This window comes from Pygocentrus nattereri, chromosome 19 (genome assembly GCF_015220715.1).
Source record: "Pygocentrus nattereri isolate fPygNat1 chromosome 19, fPygNat1.pri, whole genome shotgun sequence".
Taxonomy (NCBI): Eukaryota; Metazoa; Chordata; class Actinopteri; order Characiformes; family Serrasalmidae; genus Pygocentrus; species Pygocentrus nattereri.
This window is the reverse complement of record NC_051229.1, coordinates 20,179,230-20,205,646: the sequence shown is the minus strand read 5'-3', so window position 1 is coordinate 20,205,646 and position 26,417 is coordinate 20,179,230. Positions and strand designations below refer to the sequence as shown.

The following is a 26,417-nucleotide window of genomic DNA, read 5'->3' as shown; positions in this document are numbered from 1 at the left end:
TTAAAACACAGCAGAATTGTTGTCAATATCATTAACATCAGTAAGATTAGTATCAGAGGATGACCTTGGGGATGCGCTGGACAGTGCTCATGGGACAACCATGTATAAAACAATGAACAACAAAGTAGAAAGCACCAGTTCCCCTCGAAACAAAACGAAAACTGAGAACGAGACAACTGCTGCTCTCACTGGACATTGGTGATGAAAACTGAAAAGCACCTTCACTTTATTTTCATGTTCATGTGAATTTATTTTCAGGCTCATGTAATGAACACATTCTGATGAAGCTTATCTTGTCTACTCATAGCTATAACAAAATGCACTGATTTTTAAATAAAAAAAAACAAATTAATGTGATTAATCATAATCATAATCACTGTAAGTAAAATTCAAAGAAAAAGAGATTCTAAGTGTCTTAAGTTTGAAGCAGTGTATATGTGAGTGTGTGTTAGTTTGGTGAAGTAGGTGATCCAGATGCTTGTTCTTACCTGAATGGTTCTCGGTGTGAGTGGTGAGGTTAATCTCATCAGCCACTGTATGAGAAGTGTACAGTTAGTCGCAGGCATTCAACATGCAGCCCTCCACAAAACCCACCAACACCCAAATCAGCCAGAACAATCCACCACATTCACCAGCAACATGCAGTATGCAGTGTACTTAAAGGGATGCAATCATTCACATTCACACACAGTGTAGCACCTGATGACTTTCAGCCAAACAATGAGTTCATATAGTCAGACAGAACAGGATTAAACAGCTGCACCAGCATACAGAAGGGTGACTGTGATTAGAGTGAATTAGTGATATAGTGCACAGGGAAAGTGTGAGATGACTGGAAATGAACAAAATACATGCACAAAACAGCAGTGTTGTAGAACTTAAGTATAGAGTCAAGGCCATAAACAGTCTCGATCTCAACTTCATTTGGACTCTTTAGGTTGTGATTTTGAATAAGTTGTAGAGAAGAAGAGAATAACCTCACCTTCATTCACTTCCAAAAGTTATAAAACCTACTTGGACTAATATTTAATGTTATGTCTTACAAAATACATAATATAGTAAAATGCTATTTATTATCATGTAACTAGTATAAGGAATGATAAATGTACACTGAACTCTTGGTCTTGAATTAGGTGGCATCTAGAGGTGTTGACTACAACACTACTAAACAGTGTACACTTAAGCAGAAGCCTTAACTTAACAACTAACATGATCTTAATCAGATCACTGCCTGTAGCGCAGACATAGCAATGAAGATGACTGATCAGTTGTATCCCAGTAGCTGAAACTTTGACAAACGTCAAAAACAAATGACTGTCTGCCGCTTCGTCTCATGTACTGCTAGCATCTCCAAAATCTACTCAAACGAGGTTGTGTGCGCCACATGCCAAAGTTTCAGTTCCTTCACTTGTCTGTCAGTGCGATGGTTTGCCAGTTTTGGATGTCTGTCAGTTGACATTCTGCCCGATTGTTCTTTCTTTCATGCCACCAACACAGCAATAAAAAACAGAGACTGCGTTTTGTCTGTTGTGCACATTTTCGACACTAAAAAATCTTTTATGAAAATTTCAGATTTTCATGCAGCATGTTCTCAGTGTAACAGCCTGCATCTAAATCAAGCCCATACAGCAGGTTGAGGTCTTCAGGCATGTGACTGAGTGATCTGAATGCACTGGTGCACATAACAGAGCAGTGCTAATGCTGTATAGCATTTTATGTTTTAGGACCACTTGTTGTTCTTTATCTTTAGAGTACTAAAGTACAACCACTGGGCTATGGATAAAGATTTAGAGTACCGAGGTCCATGCTCTTGGACTTGCGGGTCTTGATGATGTCCAGCTGGCTGACGTCGCCGTACTGCTTAGTGCGCTTCTCAGACATGCTCTGCCTTCCAAAGCCTTCCCTGTGAAACAGCCCAGCATCATCCTCCCCACCTACACACAGAGAACTGAGAGAGAGAGAGACAGAGAGAGAGACAGAGACAGAGACAGAGAGAGAGAGAGAGAGAGAGAGAGAGAGGGGAAAGAAGAGGTATGGAGGGAATAAGAGAACAAAATAAACAGAGGTACATATGGAAAGAAGGGAAAACAGAGGGATGGGGAGAGAGGGAGAGACAGAGGTATAAAGGGAATTAAGAGAAACAGATGGAGAGGTAAAGGAAAAGAGAAAGGGATAGAAAAACAGAGAAAGAGTGACAGAGAGAGAGAGAGAGAGAGAGAGAGAGAGAATCCAGAAAAATGTAAAGATAAATGGGGAAATGAGGAAAGCAAACACAAGAACAGAGAGGTGCAACGGTAAAAACAGGAGACAAAGTGGTCCAAAAAGAGGAGTGAATGAGAGAAAATTCTGAAATGAACAGCTTTCTTAAATCCAGAGGCTCAGTTACTGTGTGAATGTAATCCTCTCATTACCACGCAGAAACTCAGACTTTACAGAATGAGATCTTTTCATTAGCATTTACGTGACAATTTTCCAACCTCTCTTTATCCATTAGAATTAAACAGGCAATTTCTGTTTCTGTGCCTTTAAGTCTGATATACAGTGGGGTCCAAAGGTCTGAGAGCACTGGTTAAAAATGCCTCTCTAATTCAACACAAAGTTTTCATTGCAGATTCTTTGATCTGCATAACAACTGGAGTGAAAAGTCAAAATCTTGGACTTAATCTTTGTTTAATTTCAGAATTTATTGGTATCTGGTTTGTACCCATCCTGCTTTAAAGGCCTAAACATTAGACATTAGTGCAGAAACTTGAATTTTTTTCCCATTTTAATTAATAAATTATCATAATTTTCTTTGTTTAAAAATTTCCAAGAAAAACCTGCTGGTGTTCATTTCCAGGTTTAAATGAAAACAAAATAAAAACAAAACAACAACAAAAAAAGAACAGATTTTCAATGTGGTCTCAGACTTTTGGACTGTACTGCATGTAAGGCTTTGTTCACACATCAGGTAAAAGTGGCCCACATCTTTTTTTCAGATTCGTGATGTGGCAGATGTGGCAATGCGACTCTGTCTGAACAGCCAGATCAGAATTAATGCAACTTTTTAATTAATCCAACTCAACATGTCATAATTTGCATAAACATTTAAGATGATATTTTTGTACAAAAAAATTGTAAGGTACTTATTGCAATGGCTGCGCAATCAAAGAGATTTCGAACAAAGCGGCCGAGCACAGCCGTAAGAAACGGTTTAAAGAATCCGAGGACACGAGTCAAAGAAGTGGCAGAGGATGAATAACATGCACATTTTACAGTGAGCTCAAACAAATTCAGGGCGTTGAGCCCGTCTGTCAGTCAATGAAGCTTCATGATCCCTCCTGTGGTGCTGGCAAAGATGAGACTGAAAGCTCCAGGAGCGACTGGTATTTGTTCATAGTTGTGATTGTTTTCCTCTGGATGACGTGCCACGTGAGGCAACATGAATTTTTTCAATTGGGTGCACTTTACCAGTCTGTACCATGCCTTGGTCAAAAACTGGTAAGTTAAGTACTGGAATTGCTGGGGGAAAAAATAATAAACTACAGACGGTCTGCAGTAACAACACTCTACATCATAAGTAATATGAATCATATGTAAACATGACAAATTTAAAATGTGTTATTTTTGCAGCTTAGATTTCATATATGAACTGTATGGACTGAGGAGTGTGAGTCATGTTTTAACAACATTTCTATAGTGTCAAAAACACCACAGCTACATTTAAAACAAACAAAGAAAATATGTTTTTCTACCTGTCATTCTGAATGGGCACCTCCTGAATCCAGGATGGCTGCGTTTCTGCAATGAAAGCCATGTCATCATGGGAACTGGACGAGGATTGGTCAGAGAGGTGAGCAGGAAGAACAGGTGGCCTATCATCTTCAATTATGACCGTATCATCCTGAGGCATGTTGACTGTAGGAGAGAGCTGATAGTGACCTAATGAGAGAGAGAGAGAGAGAGAGAGAGAGAGAGAGAGAGAGAGAGAGAGAGAGAGAGAGAGAGAGAGAGACTGTTAGACACAGTGCATTATCAAAACAGACTTGAATACAATTACATATGGAGGAAGGCAAATAGTCTGAATGAAACAGACTGAAACAGACGAGAGTCCGCCCCAGTGGCACAGCTGGCTAAGAGGGTAACGTCCTATTACTGGATGGAGTGTGAATCACAAATGCACCTCAGTCATCCGTGACTGAACACAGCAGTTCTACTCTCTGTAATATTTAGCAATGTTGAGCTCGAAGTATCCAAACCGCTTGTAAGGTGTCTTTATAGATATTCGACTAAATTGGTTCAAAGTTAGAAAGAGCATATTTTGGACTTTTTGCTTTAAAAATAAATTATTTAACACTCCATTTTGTCACTACCAAAACAATTGTAACTATTACTACTGGTTCAGTAGTGACAATTTTAGCTAATTTTGAGCAGAACTCAAACACGCAAGCCAGTACATGACTAGCCAACACAGCTTTGACAGTTATGTGCAAATAAAATTATATTACCTTTATTAAAAACACAAAAAGCTTGAGATTCTTAAAGTTACACACTGATTTTTAGACTCTGGGATAAGTTTTACTTTAAAACTATGGGATGGAACAGGGATGCAGTCTCATTTCCTGCTGTAAAATGTAGGGGTGTGGCTAAAATAAGGCTCCGCCCACAGACTAAAACTGTTTTGGTAGTGACAGACATTTTTGAAGTTTTCTTCATTTACAAATGAAACTCATGATAAACCTAAATCCTTCAACTCAAAGACATAAATCAAAGAATTCATTTAAAATCACACAGACTTAGACGATATTTCATAGATGCATTATGTCCATGATTGTGCTGTAAAAACTTTGCAAAATCCTCAAAAATGAAATAAAAAGTGCATTTCCTTTCTAATGTGCGGTCTGGTTAGTGTTTACGGTACTGAGTCAGACTTCCTGTGGAGTCATTTTAAGTGAAGAAAACAGAACAAAACAGTGCAAACAAACACATCCTCTTCACAACTTTATTCAGTTCACCATGAGAAATTTGTGTATTAACGTCACAGTACGGAGTTGTATCAGTATTACCGAGACCTACACACAGACTTCAATCTTAATTTGACTGGAAATACATCCTTCTTCCCTCACTCTCTCCCTCGGCCTCTGAGCACATTAACATGCATGCCGGCGGCGGCCTGCGCGGCTACTTTTGTATATCCATTTTCTACACTGCTGCACTCACAATGATGCTAGTGTGTGTGTGTGTGTGTGTGTGTGTGTGTGAGCAAGAGAGAGCGAGAGAGAGAGAGAGAGAGAGAGAGAGAGAGAGAGAGAGAGAGAGAGAGAGAGAGAGAGAGAGAGAGAATGAAAGCAGCAGAGAGAAAAAGAAATAAAGAGAAAATTAAAAGAGAAAGATGGAGAGAGAAGAGGGAGATGTAGAAAGAGCAAGAGAGGGTTAACAATGACAGAAAGAGAGAAACAAAGAGAGAGACAAAAAAGAGAAACAGAGAAAGAGAAGAAAAAGAAAGACAGAGAAAGAGAAAAGAGAATGAAAAAGGTAGAAAAAGAATAAATGAGAAAAGGCAGTGATAAAGACAGAGGGGGAGAGAGGTGGAGAGAGAAATTAAAAAAAGAGAGAGCGTGAGAGAGCGATAGAGAGAGAGAGCGCGAGAGAGAGAGCGAGCGAGAGAGAGGAAGTGAGAGAGGAAGCGAGAGAGCGTGAGAGAGAGATAGAGAGTGAGAGATAGAGAGAGCGAGCGAGAGAGTGAGCGAGAGAGAGAGCGAGAGAGCGCGAGAGCGAGAGAGAGAGCGCGAGAGAGAGAGCGCGAGAGAGAGAGCGCGAGAGAGAGAGAGAGAGAGAGAGAGAGAGAGGGAGGAAGCGAGAGATCTTATGAGAAGACTGACTGGATGTTTTTGGTTTATTCTGTAAACAATTATCCAAACCAGCATGTGTGTTTTCATTGAGGACAGAACAGACAGAACACAGTGGACACAGTGATGCACACACCCCAGACACACACACTGCCCTGACAAGCCTGTCACTTCATGCTTTACCCACAAGGCATCACAGCTCAGGAGGGGTCCTTGAACCACCATATGCCTCTCCACCTTCTCTGTAGCCCTTTAGGTGTCTTTCTGTCAGACTGTCCAAAAGACTGACTCTGAGACAGTGGTTTGTAGAGCCTGAAGATTACAGTGCATGAACTCTAAAACGAAGACTGTGTTTGAATCCAACATGAAACCAGCCACCACTAACCAAATAAAACCCCACATTCAGAATGAAACCAGCTGTCAAATGAGAGTGAGAATGGAAGGAGGAGGTAGGGAGAGAAAAAGAGAAGTGAGAAAATGAAAAGAAGAGACAGGAGAGAGAGAGAGAGAGAGAGAGAGAGAGAGAGAGAGAGAGAGAGAGAGAGACAAAAAAGAGAAAATTATTTTTTAAAAATTAAGTATAAATTTCACTTTAAAGCAACACTCTAAAGCTGGGGGATTTGGAGACCTCTCTGGCGGAAATCTGTACCTGCACCCAATGTGACGGTGCAGATTTTGGATCGCTGGTTCAGGACCCCTTCCTAAGCAAATGAATCTGATTATCATGTGTGTGGAAAGAGTGGAACTCTGTTTTTTTGAGTACTCGGAGGATGTCAGTGAATTATCTATTATTGTCCTCCTATCTTCATCAATATAATGTTGACCTTGCTTTCGAGACCTAAACATTGAGTCAGACCTTATTTTTGAGTCTATGCGTGATGTTAATATGTAAAGATGTATAATATGGCCTGAAAAACTCTTGCAAAATCTGTCCCGGTACCTCAGCCTTGATGATATTTCAGGCTCTACAGGTTGACTCACAGTGGCGCACATGCATCATATTTGAATGTGTTCCCATACTCAGTAATGATACTTCCTTCAGTTTTAACAAAAAAAATTAGTGCTGCTTTAATACGTGGATGAGCTTTCCTCTAAAACGAGCAGTATAAAACAAATTAAGCCCTGGCTTGACACTATACTCGATATGCTCACTGCTTCAGGAACGCATCACCATGAATGCTCAAACCGCTCAACGTGCCTCGAAGTGAAAAGCAAGACACCGCACATCGCTCACACTGAGGCGGTGTCTGCGAAACAGGCCTGAGACCACTGTTATCACACAATCTACAGTGGACTTGGAACAGACAGACACCCTGATTCACCCCAGAACAGACTAATTCAGGTAATTCATGGCCTGATACCTCAGATACATTACAAGACAAAAACATTAAACTGTGCTAGACAGTGGTCAAGGGACTGGAAAGAACCGGAATAAACAATTGAACATCAATATCACCCATACTGAGAGAGAAATATTACCATCAATCACATTAGCTTTAGCACAGATGCTCAGAGTAAAAGCTTTCAGTCTGCCCTCAGATTGGTATAACAGTTTAGAGAATCAGAGTTTTAAAGCAGGCCATTAATGCTGTATTTGGGTTATTACTGCAGTCTGGCCTGCACTAAAACTCCCGCACGGCTAAACAAGGCGTCTGCGTGTGTCTGCTGGGGGCGTGCTTGACAGAAGCCAGTGTGTGTGTGTTGTCCTTAAAGCTGTCTATATGAGAGACGGGAATTGGCGCCGATATCCTGCGGCGGCTAGAATTTGATCTACTCCTGGGAAATCCAGACATGCTGCTGTTTTGCTGAGAGCACTCAGAGTGGGAATGTTCTCCAAACCGGACCCAAGGAACACACTCACAAGTTCACAAGCTACTCAGAGAAACAAAACAAAAAACAAAACTCTTATAAGTGTAATCTGGAGAGAAATCGAGTGGCCCTTCTTTACATTAGTGTCAGGTTTAAGCTAAAGCTGCTCTAAATGATACCAGCTGTGGAAAGTTCAGGGCAGGGTGGCCTTAAAAGGAATATTTCAATGAAACATCAACTTTCCACTGCTAAAGCAGAAGGTTGAGTTTTCGTTGAAATATTACTAGCTGACCTCAACCCTGACTTGATTTAAATATGCAGAGAGTAAGTTTCCAGTTACCTCAGATGGAAGCACTGCACTTGCCTGGTCCACCTTACTCTGAGATCAAGACTGTACAATGTACACTTTACAAGACAAGACTCAAGACCAAGACCGGACTATGAAGTATAACACTACTTCTTGCGATAATGTGTTTCATTTTTGTAGTCAAAACCACATCCATGTTTAGGCAAAAGAATACCATTACAGGGTTGGGGGCCAGCTAGTAACCATATTGGCGCAGAAGCGTACTTACCCTTATTTATTTAGGAAATTAATCAGTCACCCATTACCATAACCAAGAGGAACATTTGCAGAACATTAGACATGATTACCTTGCATTTAACTACCTAGTTAAGCTACTATTACAACTGCATAATTAACCAGATGCCCACTTTCTACAGCACAAAGCATACAGGTCTAGGAAGAATGGTTAAAATTGTGATGTTATTATGCTTAATTTTATTTACTTCATCACATTCAGCTACTCCTACGGTCATGTGCAAGTTACGACAAATTATGTTTTGTTGACTTTAAGTGAAAATAAAAATCCTCTATTCAGACCACGTCTGCAGTTTAACCCAAATTTCTCTACTGGCTCAGTTCAACACTGTTTTGGCACATTTTAGGTTTGTTTCCAATATGTTAAACTCTGCAAATACATAGAAACTGTGCACTAAAATTTGCAAAATAAAAGCCATTGCATAAATGTGTTACCAAAACATGTCATTTTACCAGGGGCGTTCAAACCTTTGCATATGACTGTACTTGTATTAATTAGCTTGTATTAATTAGCTTGTATTATTATAACTTGTATTATTATTATTTTTTTTTTTTACATTTTTTTACAACCTTATATTCTATAACATTTTCATCAGCATGGGGAGATTTTTTTAAACAATCAACAATCTGAGAAGGTTTAGGGATCCCCCTTGTAGCTCCTTGTTGATTAGTATATGCTTCCATTACTTGTGGGTAAAGCTGGCCCAAACAGCATTTTACAGACTTCAAACACTAACTGGTATTTCAGAACGAGTAGTCTGTAACGCATTCTCAAAATAACTATTAAGAACAATGACCTACATTTCATAAATGCCCAAAATCTTTAGTATGTTTGTTACTGCAGCTCAAAACATATCCAGTAGGCAGCAACAGTGTATTAACAGGCTCATCTGCTCACATGCTTAGTGTTGCTATGACAGAATCTGCAACTGATGCCTTCTCATAGAAATATGACTGTGTATATAATTTTGTTGTTTGTTTTTGAGTTTATGAGCCGTTTTTATTTTATCAAGTTATTTTATTTGGCTAGTTTGCCATGTTTCCAATCACGGAAAGCAGCACTTACCCAAGTATTACTAAGCTCTGGTAAGTACAGCTATACTTACACATTTAAAATAATTCATCCATGGAAAGCCAGCCTCTTACTGCACATTTGCACTATGCATTTTCTTATCTTCCAACAATTTACTGCTCCCATGATTTCTTACGCATCTGCTTAAATGCCCAAATGAATGTGTGAAAAACCTCTGAATACTACCTACAGAACTGAATACAAACATGCTCAAAAAGTCAAATCAGTCACTGCAGCCCTACTTGTTAGCTACATCTCCAGTACAGTCCAGTAGTGGTTGATATAGTGCAGTGCAGAGGTCACTAATAGGCAGATTGCGGTCTGAGTCCAGAACCAGACGCTGTCCTCTGTGGATCTCGACCTATGGAGAATTATTTAATGTCGACAGGCTGCTCCTATTTTTAACACCATAGCTTTTCTAGTACCATTTTAGCAGCCCAGGAAACTCACAGAGCAATCATGTGTTGTAAATACCACACATGACGCTACTCAGCCAATCACATTACGATGAGCACTGAGACTCGAGCGAGTGACGGAGAAGTTGCAGAAGAAAGTGAGCCAGAGTGAAGTTACTTTACATGGAGTGCTCTAAAAAGACAAAAAAATGACAATATATGTTTTTGAAATATGACTGAATTGTACTTTATTTGATTCGACATCCAGTTATTGACCACAAGATGCTGATATAACTACTAGGCTACTTCAGTTTACAGTACATGGCACTGAATCATAAAACAAGTCAGACATTATGATGTTCTGGACCTTTGCTTGAGGAAATTTTCTTTAACTGGACCTTACTGAATTTTGATTAAAGACCCCTGGTGTAGTGGGTAACACCTTCTAAGCTGTAGACTGGGGTTCAATCCCTGCCTGGGTAAGCACTCTACACTATACCAATGAGTGTCATTGGGCAAGACTCCTAACGCTATCTTCACCTACCTGTGTAAAATGCTCAAACTGTAAGTTGTTCTGGATAAGAGCATCTGTCAAATGCCGTAAATGTTCAAAACTAAAGAGGCTAGCTTCATGCAGTAAGTATATCTTGGCTGATCAACTACACTTGGGCTAAGAGAAAAACTGTAAATTAATACTGATTGAAAGTTATATCTATTTTGAGCAACCAGCAATTAAGAACAGGGTAGCCCTAAGAGTGCCTGCTCAAGACAAGAGTTTTGAAACCTGACACTACTGTGAGGAAAGGCCTTATGGAGGTAAGCAATATTTTCCCATGTGCCACAAGAGTTTACACCATGTATCACAGAACTCACCCAACCCTCTGCTGGTCATGTTGTTGCGGGGTCTCAGGTTATCGTCCAGTCCCTCAATGCTGTATAGTGTATGAGAGATCCGCCGCTCGTGATCGTCCAGAGATGGACTCAGAGTCTGTTCTGGCCCGCATGGACTGCACGGCGTTTCACCCTGACAAACACAAAGACAGCAAACAAAAACACAGCAAGTAGTAGGACATCCATAATGCACAATAAGTTACATAGAAATATTTGTGTAACAATTTTGAACTAGCGTTATGAACTAGCATTAATACACACTGGTGGACACCTAGTAAGTGAACACATGCTCAGAAGAGAGACTTCACTTAACGGCTACAACCTATTTAGTAATCTATCAGCAAAAAGAGCATCACAAAACAAAAACATTTACCTTCTACGGCCCCACTATTAAAATCTGGTACAACAGTTCAACTGGTGTTTAATTGGTATTTAAAGCAGGTGATATTACCGCATATATTCTCCTGTGTGGTTTCAGGATGTAGGATTCGATGAATATGTTTGTGTTGGTAACATGATACTGTAATGCATTATATATCAGTGTACACAGGGATTTTGTCATGTTGTGGTTTACGTCTGTGGTTTGTGTGAAGGACTTGATGACCATGCTGGTTTGAGTGCAGCTCCATACGTTGGTAAAAGGACAAACTGGTCAGACAAGTTTGCTGTGTGTATGCCCATGCTGCTTACTTCTCTCTGATTGGCTCGGGCAATATGCAGAATTACGACCAAAAAAAAGCAATAAGCTTTAAAGCTGCAAGAGGCAGGGCATTAAAGTGATTTTACCATGGTTAAGGAGTGTTAATAGGCACAGTGCAAAGCTTATATGAAATGTCAAAAAATACTGTGTGATAACACAAAGTGAGGACAGAAGGTAAAATTAAAATTAAAATAGAATGTAGAGACTTTTCCTTGAAAACAGCACAAAGACAAGATATTTAATGTTTCAAGTAATAATCTTTTTCATGTGAGAACGGAGGACAGCAGCTGTAGTTGGGAAAAAAGATCTTTTGTCCTCAGTCTTGCTTGATAACACAGTCCGTTGTTATATATATAGCACTTCATAATGTGCCACACATTTTTAATGGGAGACGGTTCTGTATAGTGCAGGCTAGTACATCTCTCACTATGAAGTCACGCTGTTGCAACACATGCAGAAAGTGGCTTGGCTGGCATCGTCTTGCTGAAACAGAGTTGTTGGGGTAAAAAAGGACATTGTCTAGATGGCAGTATATGCTTCTTCAAAATATGTACCTCTAAGCATTAATGTTGTCTTGACAGATTTATAATCTTCATACATGTGCAAGTGGTACGGACTTGGCCTTTGCTGAATGCTCCTTTTATACCACAGCATGACTGCATCACCTGCATAAGATACTTTTGAATACAGTGCATGACATTGCTTGTCTTAAATTGTCCCTTTCCCAACTTTTGCAGGCCTGATGTAGCAGAATGAGTATGAATTTACAAAATACATAAAACTAATAATAAAGTTCAACAGGTAAAACATTAAATATATTGTCTTTATACTATTTTCACTTAAATAAGAGTACAAGTGAATTCACAAAGATTTTTCTTATTTCCAATATATTAGCATCAATCACAAACAGTTCTTTTGTCAAGCAGTCTGTTAAAAGTGGACTACGGTTGGCATGCAATAAATGTCAAAGACCATTCCATGGACAACACAGTGGTTAGTAACTTGGTGCAACTGATGTAAAATCCAACCAATGATTGCTTCCATATGTGCATGCATCATGTATCCTACAGTATAGCTCGAGCTGGTCAGCCGTTTTTGTTTTCCCCTCCCTTTATTTTCCCTGTTCTTCAACTATTTTTCTGCGAGTTCTACAGCTAAACTCCAAACCTCAAGAGACAACCACAACAGTTATGAATTACAGGATGGCTTTGTGCAAGTATGCCTGTGTGTGTAAGGGTAACATGTTTTGTCCCCTTAGATTTGCTGCTGATATTCCCAGAATGCCTCAGGGGAATAAGTGTGATGTGCAAAACACTGTGAGCTGATTGGATGGTCTTAAATCACATCTATTCCAGAACGGGTATTCTCTAGAGGGGAGCAACATGACAGAACAAACCATTGGCTCACTGTCTTTATCAGATATCAGATATTGGGTTTATGGGTAATCCAAATAAAATCGTCTAAATTATCTGATCTAAAAATCTGCACATGGTTGTGTCTCCATGTTATCAGGTATTACCATATACTATGGATAATCTAACTGACCTACAATTCATTAACCCTTCATTTAAAAGAAAAAGAAAAAAAAAAAAAAACACAAAACAACTTGGGCATCTCTAAATGGTTGCGTGGTAGAGTTATATTCTGTAATAACACAAAAGAATACAGAGAAATGTTAAAATCAATATCTTTAATTTGCTCAATGAAATAAAAAAACAGCACATTAAATATTGGCTTTCTCAATGTATCAATATTACAATAGTTGAGAGAGCAAACACATTTAATGGTGCTTTGGCATAATTTAAAAAAGTGTTATAATCACATTTTACATAATTCCACACAAGCAACCGCATCAAGTGTCCAGGGAATAAAATCCATTCTTCCGAGTGCTCCTCTCTCTCTATAGTGCAGCTTATATTTCTCTTGATCTCTTTCTGTGGTCTGACAGATGTCATTTTTTCCCATAATTCCACACAAGCAACCATTTTAAAGAGTCCAGAGTCAATAAAATCCATTCTTCCAACGTTCCCCTCTGTCTATCGCCTTTTCTCTGAGGTCCGCATGAATTCACGTCTCCATCTCTGTCTCGCTCTAGCATTAGATCTCTCTGCTGGTCTGTATTGTCTAATCTTTCCTTTTCTTGATAGCATCTCATCTCTTTGTCTCCAGTTTGTCTCCGTATAGAACCAAATATTTCTACTTCTCCATCATGTCTGATTTCTCTCTCTCTGCTGCTCCTTCTCTCTGTAACGTCTGCTCTCTTGCTCATTACTATCAAATCTTTATCTCCTCTCTTTCTTTTTACTTTGATCATATCTCCACGTATCTGTTTCATGTGATGGGTCTTCAAATCTGTGGTATCTGCTGTGTGGTCGATCCATGTCTCTGTGGTGTCTGATCTCTCTCTCATTACTGCCTGACCTTTCGCTCAGTCTCTCTCTAGAATCATACCTTTCTGCTTCTCTGTAACATCTGATCTCATTCTCATTACTGTCTGATCTCTGCCTAGAATCATAACTTTCTGCATCTCTGTAGTGTCTGTGTGATCTCTCTTCAAGCCTCTCTCTAGAATCATATCTTTCTGTATCTCTGTAGTGTCTGATCTCTCTCTCATTACTGCTGGATCTCTCTCCAAGCTTCTCTCTAGAACTAAATTTTTCTGCTCCTCTGTAGTGTCTGATCTCATTCTCATTACTCTCTAATCTCTCTCTAGAATCATATCTTTCTGCATCTCTGGAGCGTCCTATTTGTCGGTCATTACTGTCTGGCCTTTCTCTCCATTTCTCTCTTCCAGTAATGGCAAACGTCACTGCTCTTTTCTCATTTGGACTGTCTTTCTGTCTATAGTGTCTAATATCCCTCTCTTTACTGTCTGACGTCTCTCTCAGTCTTCCTCTAGAATCATATCTTTCTGCAACTCTGTCATGTCCAATTTGTCTCTCGTTACTGTCTGACCTCTTTCGCCATTTCTCTCTCTCAGCAGTACTAAACTTCACCACCTCTCCATTTCGTTCACCACGGTCTAATCTCTCTTTCCATCTCTCTCTTTTACTTGTCTCATATCTTTTTGTCCCTCCCTCATTTGGTCTCTCCTCCTCTCCTCCGTCTGGCTTCTCCATCTCACGGTAATGTCTGATCTCACCCTCGTCACTGTCTGATCTCTTTCTCCATTTATCTCTTTTTCTGATGTCAAAGTGTTCTTCCTGTCTGTAGTTTCTGCTCTTACTTTCTTCCCAGTCTGATCTCTCTGTCTCTTCGCTGTCTGAACTCTCTGTCTCACATTCGATTACCTCATTGTGTTTGTTCACTCGTCTCGCCACAATCAACTGGATCATTCCTCGTTTGTTGCCCTCCGTCGACATGGACTTTCGCAGTGTTTCCATGGCGTCATGATTGGTTTTTCCTAACAACGACTCTCCATTAACAGCGATGAGCTGGTCATTCACTCGCAGTCTCCCATCCTGCAGCAGTGCAAAAATAAAGGAAATTATCAACATCAAGATCAGATATTCCAAACCACAAGCCACAAGACTTGTTCAAATGTGACATTAGATAACTGATTTCCAGACTAAAACCATCTGAGGCCATGTTACCTGGATATGACTAGAGGCTTTCTTCAAAACAACATCTAGAACTAACAAGGACAATTAGCACTGCTTTGAGACAGGTAATATTTTATGCTCCTTTCAGTTCCTTTCACAGCGTTATGGTGGATTTTATAAGCAGTAGCAGATTAAAGATAGAACACCTGTGCCCTAAAACAGTAACTGTTCCTGAAAAATTCTAATACTGCCAATAGCATGTATTCAGCTGTTTTCTCCCCCCTCATAAAGCTAGAAATGTGACTGCAGAGTATAAAACGAAGGCTTAACAGCTTTCAAAGCATATCTCCATCTCTGCCATCAATGGACAGTTTTGAAGAGATGCTTTCTTTCCTTTCAAATGCTATAAACCTCAGCAATGGACTTCTGTTTTGAACATTTTCTGTTTCTGTGTGTGTGTGTGTGTGTGTGTGTGTGTGTGTGTGTGTGTATATATCTGTTTCGCGCTCTACATGATAGGACAACATGACATTTTTGTTCAGGTGAGGACATTTCGCTGGTGTGTTATTTTCACCACAGAAGCTACAAGAGCAGAATATTTTTTTTTGGAATACTGAAGTCAAGGTATGGGTTAGGTTTAGGTGTTACTTGGCCACAGTAATTAAAAAAAAATAAAAATCAATAGGAACATGTGGGTGTCCTAACAAGGAATGTAAGACAAGACTGTGTGTGTGTGTGTGTGTGTGTGCGCACATATGTGGTTGCACATGAGTGAGCATGTGTGTGATCTGGTTTCACCTTGCAGGCAGCTCCTCCGTTGATAATAGACTTGACAAAGATTCCGAGGTCAGCGTGGTTTTCCTTTGACCTGTTACCCTTGACGCTGACCCCTAACCCTGCCGACCCTGAGTCATTCAGGGGCACCTCCAATGTCAGAAACTCTCGAGTCCCGTCAGGGGTCATGACCAACTCCTCTTCCACCTGGAGACAGGGAGAGAAAGAAAGAGAGAAGGGTGTAAAGTACTGAGGTGTGACCCAAAAACTGTATAAATGAGGCGTGTTAACTTGATTAACTGATATTAAGATGTTGTGTAAGGCTTGGAATTCACGGATATAACTTGTATATGTTTGAGGAGAAAGTTGGATTTATTGGAGATGTCCTCGTACAGAGATTCTCACAAGCTAAATCTGTTCTCGATCACTTCTGAGCAGAACTAGCCAAGTTCTCATGGCTGGCTCGCCAAAAGTTAATTGCTAAAAATATTGAGTTTGAAAGTTATTAAGAACAAACTGGACTGACTTGTGCATGTTTTAAGGAGAAATTGTGGTTTATGACAGATGCCAGCCTATAGAGATGTTCACAAGTCAAGTTCTCCCAGGCTTGAGCATCAAATATTTTGGCGAATGTAGTCCTTGCTGGCTCACCAAAGTTTAAATTAGATTTTCTTTTCAATATAGCGATGCTGAGTGAGACCTGGAAGTTTTTGAGAATAAGCTACATAAAGTCATGCATGTTTGAGAAGAAAGCTGGGTTTATTACAAATGTTCTCTTACAGAGACGTTAACAATACAGGCATTTAAACTTTCCCAGCTCTGAGTAAAGGCACATACAGTTTCCAGAGAGCATCATCTTGTGGCTGGCTCACCAAGGGTTACATTTTGTTACAATAAAGTTTGCAAATTCCTATGAATAAATCAGATTCACTTGTGCATGTTAGAGGAGAAAGTTGGGCTAAGTACAGATGTCTTCTTATTGAGATGTTCACAGCTCAAACATTTCCTTTTTATTCCAGTTCAGAGCAGGAGTACAAACAGACTACACAATGCATCATCTCCTGGCTGGCTCAATTATAATGTTGGCATTTCCCAATTCTAAATCTACTGAAGGTTACACACAGATGCCAATAAGGGACACGGAAGAGTAGAACATTCAGAGAGAAATGCGGGCACTTGTGCACAGGGAATAAGCATATACAACACTAAAGAACTTTATCACTGTCATACAAGTGGAAACTCGGGTTTTAAAAAAATAAGTGTAAATTTGTATAGTCTACATGACATTTTTTGTTAATTAATTAATGTCCTTAATATTATATTACTTTAGTATTAAGGATATAATGGAATGTGTTTTCATCCTGAACCATCATGGTACATATGTTTAGTGCATGCAATTGTACAGAGAATATACAGTATGTATGAAGACTAGAGCAAGTTCCACCCGGAACCCTTAAGCTGTAGGCCATTAACAAGTTAGCAGCAGTGGTCTGTGGTGGAGCCTTCATCTGTAGCTAGTGCTAAATGATCGAGGGTTCACAGCAGCAGCATCATAATTCCTGACTCTCGATCAGCTGTGAGGCCAAGTTTGAGGAGTCTGGACAGTGAGTGAGAGGTGAGAAAGGCAGCTAACGAGGTAAATTCATTATACCAATACAATTTATTATTGTAATTATTATTATTATTATTGTAATTATCACTATGAGCTCTTTGGAAGAGCTCTCTCTCTCTACCTCTGTCTATCTACTCACCAAACAGAGTTAAAACTACGATTTATAGCAGCTTATTCTAGTCTGAGCTGCTGAGATCAGAAAGCTCAGTCTACGCTATGGACAGGTGGAGCTCTAGACAGATGGACATAGAACAAATTCAATCAATCAATTTAAGCAAATCTCATTTTTCAGAAGCTGCTTGCACAAGCCTGTTTGAATATAATCATACAAACAGATCAAAAAGCATTCGTTTAAATGAAAAAATCCTTATTATTTTTTTTTTAAAGCTATTGAACATTCTTTTCACAGATTCCCTCTCAGTCACGCCACGTCACTCTGTTTGTATTCGTTAAGGTAACACAGACTTTACTTCTGTGAAGTACAGAATCCTTTTGAAGAAGGACGCTAGCAGGGATTTTTTTCTTCATCCCAAATACACCCGTACCCACTTATCCTGGACCTGCCTGCACAGAGTGTGTGTGCAAGAACACACGTGACATCATCCTGCACTGTAAACAAAGATTTTAGAGCAGGAGTGTGTGTGAAATAGAAGGCACTCATGCAAAACCGCTCTGCTGTTTGCCAGCCAGTGTGAGAAGCTACACCATGAATACCAAACACCTTCTCTCTGACACACAAAGAGCCTGAGGATGTGAACGACGCTCTCTTTTGTCTACGTCTCTCTTTCTCTGACATACACAGAGTGCATTAATAATACAATTACGTCCTTCCATCAACTGCTGGTATGTGCATGCGGATTAGAAAGAGAGAGAAATGAGAAAGAAAAAGGCAGGGAGGGAGAAAAATAGGGAGAGGGTAAGAAAGAGAAAGTAGAAACGTGACAGAGAGAGAGAGCGAGACAATATCACAGGTGTCAGTTCTAACAAGCAGCAATTAAGGAAATTGCTCTAATCCTCTAAAATCAGTCTGTGTGACAAATTCACTACACTCTACACAACAATTCAGCGAGCGCACGTGTGTCGTTTCCTCCTTTCACTGCATCTCCCTCGACACTCCAGTGCGTGTGTGAATGTTTTCTGTGCTTGTCTCATTTTGTTCATTCTTACTCTGCTGCTGCTACTGCGGCAGATCTTATCAGCTTTAAAAAGTTAATGCATAGGGTGTGTGTGTGTGTGTGTGTGTGTGTGTGTGTCCTTATCAAAGTGTCTGTGCAACTGAGAGCTCTACAGGCGATTACACTGTTCTACAGAGAGGATTACAAAGCCTGATAGCATCTGCCTACTAATACGAGAGAACGAGAGACAGCAAGAGAGAGACAAACAGAGAGAGGTATAGACTGAAAGAGTGAGAGTGAGAGCGAGAGAGAGAGCAAGATGTAGAGGTATAGAGTGAATAAGAGGGAGTATGTCAGGGATATATGGAAGGAGAAAGAGTGAGTGCGAGACAGAGAAAGAGAGGTATAGATTGAAAAAAAATGGAGAGATAAGAAGACAATAGGATAGAGAGGTATAGAGAAAGAGAGGGATAGAGGGCAAAAGACAGTCAAAAGAGAGAGAGAGAGAGAGAGAGAGAGAGAGAGAGAGAGAGAGAGAGAGAGAAAGACAGAAAGCAAGAGAAAGAGAGCAAGAGAGGGAGACGTATAAATTGAAAGTGAGAGATGAAGAAGTACAGAGTGAATGAGACGGAGCATGACAGGGATAGAAAGAAGGAGAAAGATAGAGATATTCAGAGAGGTAACAGATTGAAAAAGAAAGATGAGGAAAGGAAAAGAAAGAAGGCAGACTGAGACTGAGAAATACAGGAATGGGGGAAAGGAAGAAGTATAGTGGGAAAAAAAGCGAAAGGAGTCTCAGAGAGAGAGAGAGAGAGAGAGAGAGAGACGGGTTGAGAGACATGGAGACAGAAAGAGACACGGGGTGAGAGAGACAGACTGGATGAGAGAGAGAGAGAGACATGGAGACAGAAAGAGAGAGTGGGTGAGAGAGAGAGAGAGATGGGGTGAGAGAGAGACATGGAGACAGAAAGACAGAGAGGGTGAGACAGAGAGAGCGAGATGGGGTGTGAGAGAAAGAGACATGTAGACACAAAGACAGAGAGGGTGAGACAGAGACAGAGATAAACAGGGTAAGAGAGAGAGAGACATGTAGACAGAAAGACAAAGAGGGTGAGACAGGGACAGAGTGAGAGAGAGACATGTAGACAGAAAGACAGAGAGGGTGAGACAGAGACAGAGATAAACGGGGTGAGAGAGAGAGAGACATGCAGACAGAAAGACAGAGAGGGTGAGACAGAGACAGAGATAAACGGGGTGAGAGAGAGAGACATGTAGACAGAAAGACAGAGAGGGTGAGACAGAGAGAGAGACATGGAGACAGAGGGAGATTGAGCTAGTCATCATGAGTGCTTGATGGAATCTGAAGTTTTGTTTACGGAAAGAACACAAGCTTACGGGAACCAAACCAACCCACCATGCCATCACCGCGGCAACACACCCACAGCCCTCTTACTGGCAGCAAACCCACTGATCTCTGCTATTAGCATTTAGCGCTAATCTAACATTAAAAAATTATGGAGGATAATGGGCAAGATTGACAGACCTCAATAACACCCATTATCCTCTACAACAGTGTTTGCCAGCCCAGTCCTCAGGGACCATCAGACAGTTCACATTTTTGCTGTACCAGGTATTCAGCGCTCTTCCCGGCTCGGTTCAGCCGAAGCGTCTAGCGGCCCCCATGGACTGGATACCAGCGTATCGCTTGTTAACTGTTATCATGGTACACAATGTCTGTAAAACACTATTAAAGTGCAGCTGTATGAAGAGGTTTGAAAACCCCTGGTCAAAATGAAAATAAGTTAACACACATTTACAGAGAACAAATTTCAGCACATTTTAATACACACTCTCTGTTTATTTGCTGAGTTTACCACATTCGAAAAAATAAAACTAAACGTTAAATCCAGCAAATAAACAGTAACTTTGCATTTAAATGTGCTGAAGTTTATTCTATGGAAAACATTATTTACCTACTTTTGTACACATGGCTGGCTGAAACGCCAACATGACTGACATCCAACTGTGTAATATGCTAACAGCTGGGCTTCATCTTTCTCCTAATAGCATTTTGATGTGCACAATTTGCACAGTAAAGTCTGGCACAACTGCTCCAGGATTGTATAGGTTAATAAGGTCAATCTCTAATGGAAAGGTTGGCATAGGTACAGTTGAATAGCTACAGTAACATCTCAGGTCAAATTGCATGTTTTATTCATTTTCTAAGTGAAACTTAGAAATTCTCCAAAGAGAACAATTTTCACAGAAAGTTTCTCCACAGAGAACAATTTTCTGCACATTTTAATGCACAATTATTGTTTATTTGCTGAATTAATATACTGGGGAAGGGAAACAATGGCCTGTGCAAAAGTTTTACATTTTATATTTCATATTTTATTATTTTCCAGATATACTAAACTCACCAAATAAACAGAAACGTTGCTCTAAAATGTGCAGAAAAATGATGTATTTAAGTTTGTTCCCTTTAGAGGATGTGTGAACTTATTTTGACTTAACAACTCAATAAAACATATTTTTGATAATCTGACCAAGATGCGCACACACACAGACAGACACACATTAAATATACGAGTAAGTGTGACTTACCAAGTCTCTTGTATTCTGCACTGTAGACTCTGCATTCTAAAGAGACCAGATCAGAACAGAAAGTTACAGCAGAAAACACAAACATACTAGCTCAAAATCTTTATCTGAATGTTGGGCTAGGTCTGAACTTGTGTCATGTGAGGCCGTGTCCAAATTGAAATTTATTTCTTGCTACATTGGCTTCACACAGCATTAGGACACAAGAGCAGTGCTTGATGAAAAAGACTGGTGAAAGAGTTGAATGTACAGTTTGGACAACTGATTATTTCATCCTATTATATATTTTTTTTCTAATGACAGCTATTACTAGCACTAGGCTAGTAATGTAACTGCCACCATCATTAGAAATATCAGCACTTTGGATTATGATGAGCTAGATTCAGATTCACAACTTGATATGTGCTGGGTTTGGACAAAACTTTGTCTGGTTTCAGTCAAGTTTGGACTCAAAACATGTCGAGGGTCCTTTTGGGTCAGGTCAGGCCTGGCCTGGACAGAAAGTTCTCTGGCTGAATGCGAGCTCGGACTAAAATTTCAGGGCCCGTTACAACTCCAACTCTCACACAGCCACGGTACCCACCGGCTCTCTGGGCAGAAAGGTTTCTTCCTGTCTCAGCACTAACAGATTGACTGCGCCGCCCATCGGTGTGGCTCTCAGCAGGGACACGACCTCCTCCTGACCACGCCCATTCAGGTCCACCCCATTCACCTGCATCAGTCACAGCAGCACAGTGTTATGAAAAATGAGAGATTAAATTAACATTAAAATTCACTTCTCAAGCACATTTGAGAACATTTGCTGCACAGGTACTGTTTACTTTCCTAGGTCTGTCCAAAAGTTTGTAGACACATGCTTACCCAACATATCTTCTAAAATTAAGAGGTTTTACATGGAGTGTGGTCTGCAGTAATAACAAGGGTTTCTAAGAAGCCTTTATGCTTAATGTTGGAACACTGCTGTGAGGATTAGATTGCATTCAGCCACAAGCACATCAGTGAGATCAGGCAGTGATGGATGATTGGTTCTGGATCACAAACATCACTCCAACTCCAGATGGTGCTCTATCCCGACAGAGAATGCAGGTCCACTGCTCCACAGACTAATGCTGAGGTCTTTATACCCTGCTAGCTGACGCTTGGCATTGGGAATGGCGATCTAGGGGTTGTGTGCAGCTGCTTCAGAGCATCTCATTTTACTGGCAATGTTTTTCTATGAAGATTTGAATAGAATAATAATTATACATATTTCTGGAATTATACAGCACTTTTCATTTTAGTCAAAAGTTCTTCTCTCTGGAATATTAGTAAAACATTAAATAAACATTAAGCTTTGAATGAAAAACAAGAAATATAATCACAATATTTTCAGGCATATGTTTTTAATCTGTATTTAAAAATGGTGTGGAAAGTTAAAGTAATTCTTCAAGTAGAATGACAGATGATGCTTGAACTCAAGGAGCCCCTACAATGAAACACCCTCTCAGTAGGTCTCACTTCAACTTGCAATTTATTGATAATTCTCCCTCGTATATGTTTGTTCCATGTCATGCTTATATTACAAAACTCCATCCTCCAGTTATGATCTTCTGTCAGGACTGGAGGAGTGAGAACTTTCTCACAGCTTTATCGAAACTAGCCTGTTATTTATTTAGCTGCTTACTGGCTGATCCAGTTCTTAGGGATCACTCAGTGCCCCCTGCCTGGGTTTACTCATCAGTCATCCATACAACACACAGACCCTTCACAGAACAATTTTTTTTTATGTTGCTTAAGCATACGATTATTTCTGCTTTAGTCATGAGCAATGTGAAACATTCCTCTTAATATTCCATTTACAAAATAACATTTTCCACTTTAAATCAAGCTTACATTTCCATTTTATTCACTTGTTTCACACGTCCAAATAAAAGGAGGGATGTGGACAACACACTACATGTTTTTCAAGCCATCACTGAATAAATGCCAAGCCATCTATGAACACTTGCTACAACAGGGCTGCTTACTATGAGAGGTGGCGCTGGTTAGCATCACTTTAGCTAACATGATAATGGCTCTGCTCACTACAGGACATGTTTAATTCTGGCTAACTAAAGCATTGAAGCTTAATCATAATGATTCAAATCTGAGAGTAAAATTAAGCAGTTGCCATTCAAGTGTTTGGATCTGTAGCCTGAGATAAATTAAGGTTAGCTTAGTGAGCAGACTACAGACCCAAACAGCACCACACAGTACAGAACAGGTTCGATTTTGATTAACTGGTGCTCTGCTGAAACAAATGTAGACAATATAAACTGAGAGATCTGAGAGAGTGAAATTCAAGTGACTGCTGTTGGAGTGATACAAACCCAAAATCAAACCTGTTTGGTAGTGTTTCAGCATTTTGGCTAAGTTTAGTTAATTGTCCAAACATGCCACACGTCACAGCGCAAGCTCGGCACACAGTCAAGTGACTGGTGTTCAAGTGAAGCATAAACCGAGCATGTCCTGTAGTGTGTATCTCCTAGCTGCTGCAAAACCATGCTTAGTTTTTCTTGGCTCTGATTTTACCCCCATGTCTATTAATGCCACCTATCAGGTAGCTCCTACGCCACTAAACAGTGATGATCCCCTTTAAAACATAAAAGATTATTTGGCTATTCAGACATGGAATAGAAATTTGATGGCATAATATTGAAATAAAGTCATCGTTTTTAAATACTGCGGAATGCCTTATTACCGTTATACCACCCAGCCCTAGCTGTGAGTGAAGTTTCCCACAAGTGAATCTTCTTAAATTAGCTTCACTAATTACAAGGACTGTCTGGATAACTTTGGACAGGCACGCTGTGACCTGGGTTTGATTCAATGGTCGGTCCTTTCTGTGTGGAGTTTGCATGTTCTCCCCGTGTCCGTGTGCTCCAGTGTCCTCCCAGAGTCCGAAGACATGCAGTCAGGTTAATTGGAGATACTAAATTGCCGCTAGGTGCAAGTGTGTGTGACTGTAATGGACTGATGACCTGTTCCGTGTGTTTCCTGCCTTATAACCAATGAACACTGAAAGAGGCGTCAGCAACCCCTACGAAGGAGGACAAGTGGCTTAGATGATGAGTTTTTTCCTTTCACAGACAACATAAAGAGCAGGAGAGAGAGAGATGACAAAAAAGGTGAGAATGCCACCCTGTAGCTAGCAAGTAGCATAGGTTACATGGGACACTTTTTAAAAGTGAGAGTGGTGTTAAGGGAGGCGGAAGTTGGCCAGGAGAAAGACTTCAGCAGTGAGTCATGTCCTATTTCATTACAGCACCATAGCAACAGAAGTAAAAATGAGTTTAAGGTATTACTGCATGGGTAAAATAGGTAAACACAGCAAGAACACTACCTTAATGAATGTGGGCTTTACTAATAGGGTAGTGATTTAATCTCGGAGTTATTTTTAATAGTAGACCTCCCCAGCAGTCCTCCCATGCAGTCCATTTGAATGAGAGAATTAGAGGGCTATTAGCCTATGTGGTTTCTTGAACATTTTCTGGGAGACACAAACACATAAGTTTGAAAGTTGTTTTGGAGCAAAAGGATCAAGCTAGGATATTAAAAGACCACCGCACAGCACAGTTCATGGGTGGCACATGGGGTGGCTCATCAACAAGGTATGATAAAAGTCCTTTTTACAATGTATATGTTTACATGTGCATAACAGCCTCACTAATTTCTAATACTGAACCAAGACATTTACATGAGTTGTATGGAAGAGTAGTGCATTTATAGCTGTGCTTACCTGCCTAACAGCGTAATCTGACTATCCACACGAGTTTCGTTATTTAACAACTTCAGTGTTCTGTTTGCCTTCCATTTAAATATTTAATGATGTCCATTTCCAGCTCAAAACCATGACTATTAGAGCTAGTCCTTCACTTCAATAATGTTAATTTCTGTTAACCTTCCTATGGGAGCCTAGTAGATTTTTAGCGCTAAGCTAACAGCGCTTAGTGTTTTTACTTTTTGGCCATTCTAGATTAAACCATAGAGGCTTCTAAAAGACATTCCATGTTTTTTGAACGGCTGTATGTTGTGTCTTGTAGCAGTTTCACAGTGACTCCTGGTACAGAGCTTCTGCTGCTGTTTTCCATTTCTTTTCTTTTTTTTTTTTTGGAACATTGTTTTATTATTTTGTAATATTCAACAATGACAACACAGTACAGTATAAACTAATATAAGACAACTCTTAAAGACCCGTCCTTGTCTCTCTGCTCCACTCAAAGTAATAATAAAACAGTAATAATAAACACAAGTACAAATACAAATAGGAGGAAGATAAAATACCTTGGTGAATAGAAAACAAAGTTGACAGAACATGCAAATAAAATAAGTAAATACTGATTAATCTGTTGCTTATATTCACAGTCAGTCTCAGCACTAGACTGACGCACTGGAGTGGAGTTTGTGACACAGAACTAATCATGGCTGAATGTGATGAAATCCTCACAGAAATGCTCCAACATCTAGAGTAAAGCCTTCCCAGAGGAGTAAAGACTGTTACGGCAGCAAAGGGGAGCAAACCCCTAAGACCACTGATATCAAAAGAAATTTTGAAAAAACAAGTGTCCACATACTTTTGGAAATACAGCGAATTAAAGCAACAAAACATTATAAGGTGACTGCAGTCATTCTCGGAAGGTGAATTTAAGAGTCTGGCTCACTTCCTACAGTTTGTGTCCTACAGGTTAATTTACTTATACAAGGAGATTCACTCAAAAGAGGCCCCAAATATTCTGTTGTAACTCCCAGGAAGAAGCAATCTGAACCAAAAAAAAAATACATACATACCTTGACATATGTGTAATCGATTCCAGCAGCGCATGCCATGCAAGTGATCTCCGCTTTCTGCCACACATTTTGATGTGGCGCTCCATGTTCCTGAACGTATTGGCAAGCATATCAGGAGGAATAGCAGCAATTTCATGTTGGATGTTTTCCTTCAAATCTTCCACAGTGTGAGGCTTGCTCCGATAGACTGCTCCTTTGAGCATACCCCAGAGGAAGAAGTCGGGTGGTGTTAGTTCAGGTGACTATGGTGGCCAAAGCCCCTTTGAAATTACCCTGTTGCTGAAGAAGGACTTAATTTCTGCCATGCTCTCAAGTGCTCAGTCAAGTGACTGGGTGAAAGGGTACGGGGGTATGCACCCAGAAGTCGCAAACAAAGGTTTAAATGGCACAATGGCTATCTGGAGCCTACCTCATCACTCTGACGGAGAGGCATCTCGGCTTGTTCAAAGCTTCATTTACTGAGGACCACATTGCACATTGTTTTGTTCAGATTGCTTTGTCCTAGTGAGAGCTATTACAGAATATTCAGGGCCTCTTTTGAGTGAATCTTCCTGTATTTAAAAGGCGATGTGACCTATTTGTTCTCACTTTCATACTAACGAAATTAATATGATTAAAATCAGAACCTCTAATAGTCTGTCTCCAGCCTTCAGACGTCCATCTTTGAT

At 40.1% G+C, this 26,417-nt stretch overlaps 1 protein-coding gene across 4 annotated transcripts in view; it reads right to left on the bottom strand.

The window, feature by feature from the left end:
• pard3ab (par-3 family cell polarity regulator alpha, b) overlaps positions 1 to 26,417 on the bottom strand; it is a 197,267-nt gene that overhangs the window by 87,899 nt on the left and 82,951 nt on the right. For 2 of the 4 annotated variants that reach the window (XM_017718490.2, XM_017718491.2), the window contains 9 exons: positions 26,376 to 26,417; positions 21,527 to 21,655; positions 20,947 to 20,982; positions 15,637 to 15,819; positions 14,587 to 14,757; positions 10,579 to 10,729; positions 3,735 to 3,921; positions 1,797 to 1,948; positions 489 to 533 (listed from right to left, as the gene is read on the bottom strand). The exon at positions 26,376 to 26,417 is cut by the window's right edge and continues 98 nt beyond it. In XM_017718490.2, coding sequence (XP_017573979.1) covers positions 489 to 533; positions 1,797 to 1,948; positions 3,735 to 3,921; positions 10,579 to 10,729; positions 14,587 to 14,757; positions 15,637 to 15,819; positions 20,947 to 20,982; positions 21,527 to 21,655; positions 26,376 to 26,417 — 1,096 coding nt within the window. The remainder of the gene's footprint in view (positions 1 to 488; positions 534 to 1,796; positions 1,949 to 3,734; positions 3,922 to 10,578; positions 10,730 to 14,586; positions 14,758 to 15,636; positions 15,820 to 20,946; positions 20,983 to 21,526; positions 21,656 to 26,375) is intronic. The other 2 variants (XM_017718492.2, XM_017718494.2) reach the window with 1 other exon arrangement.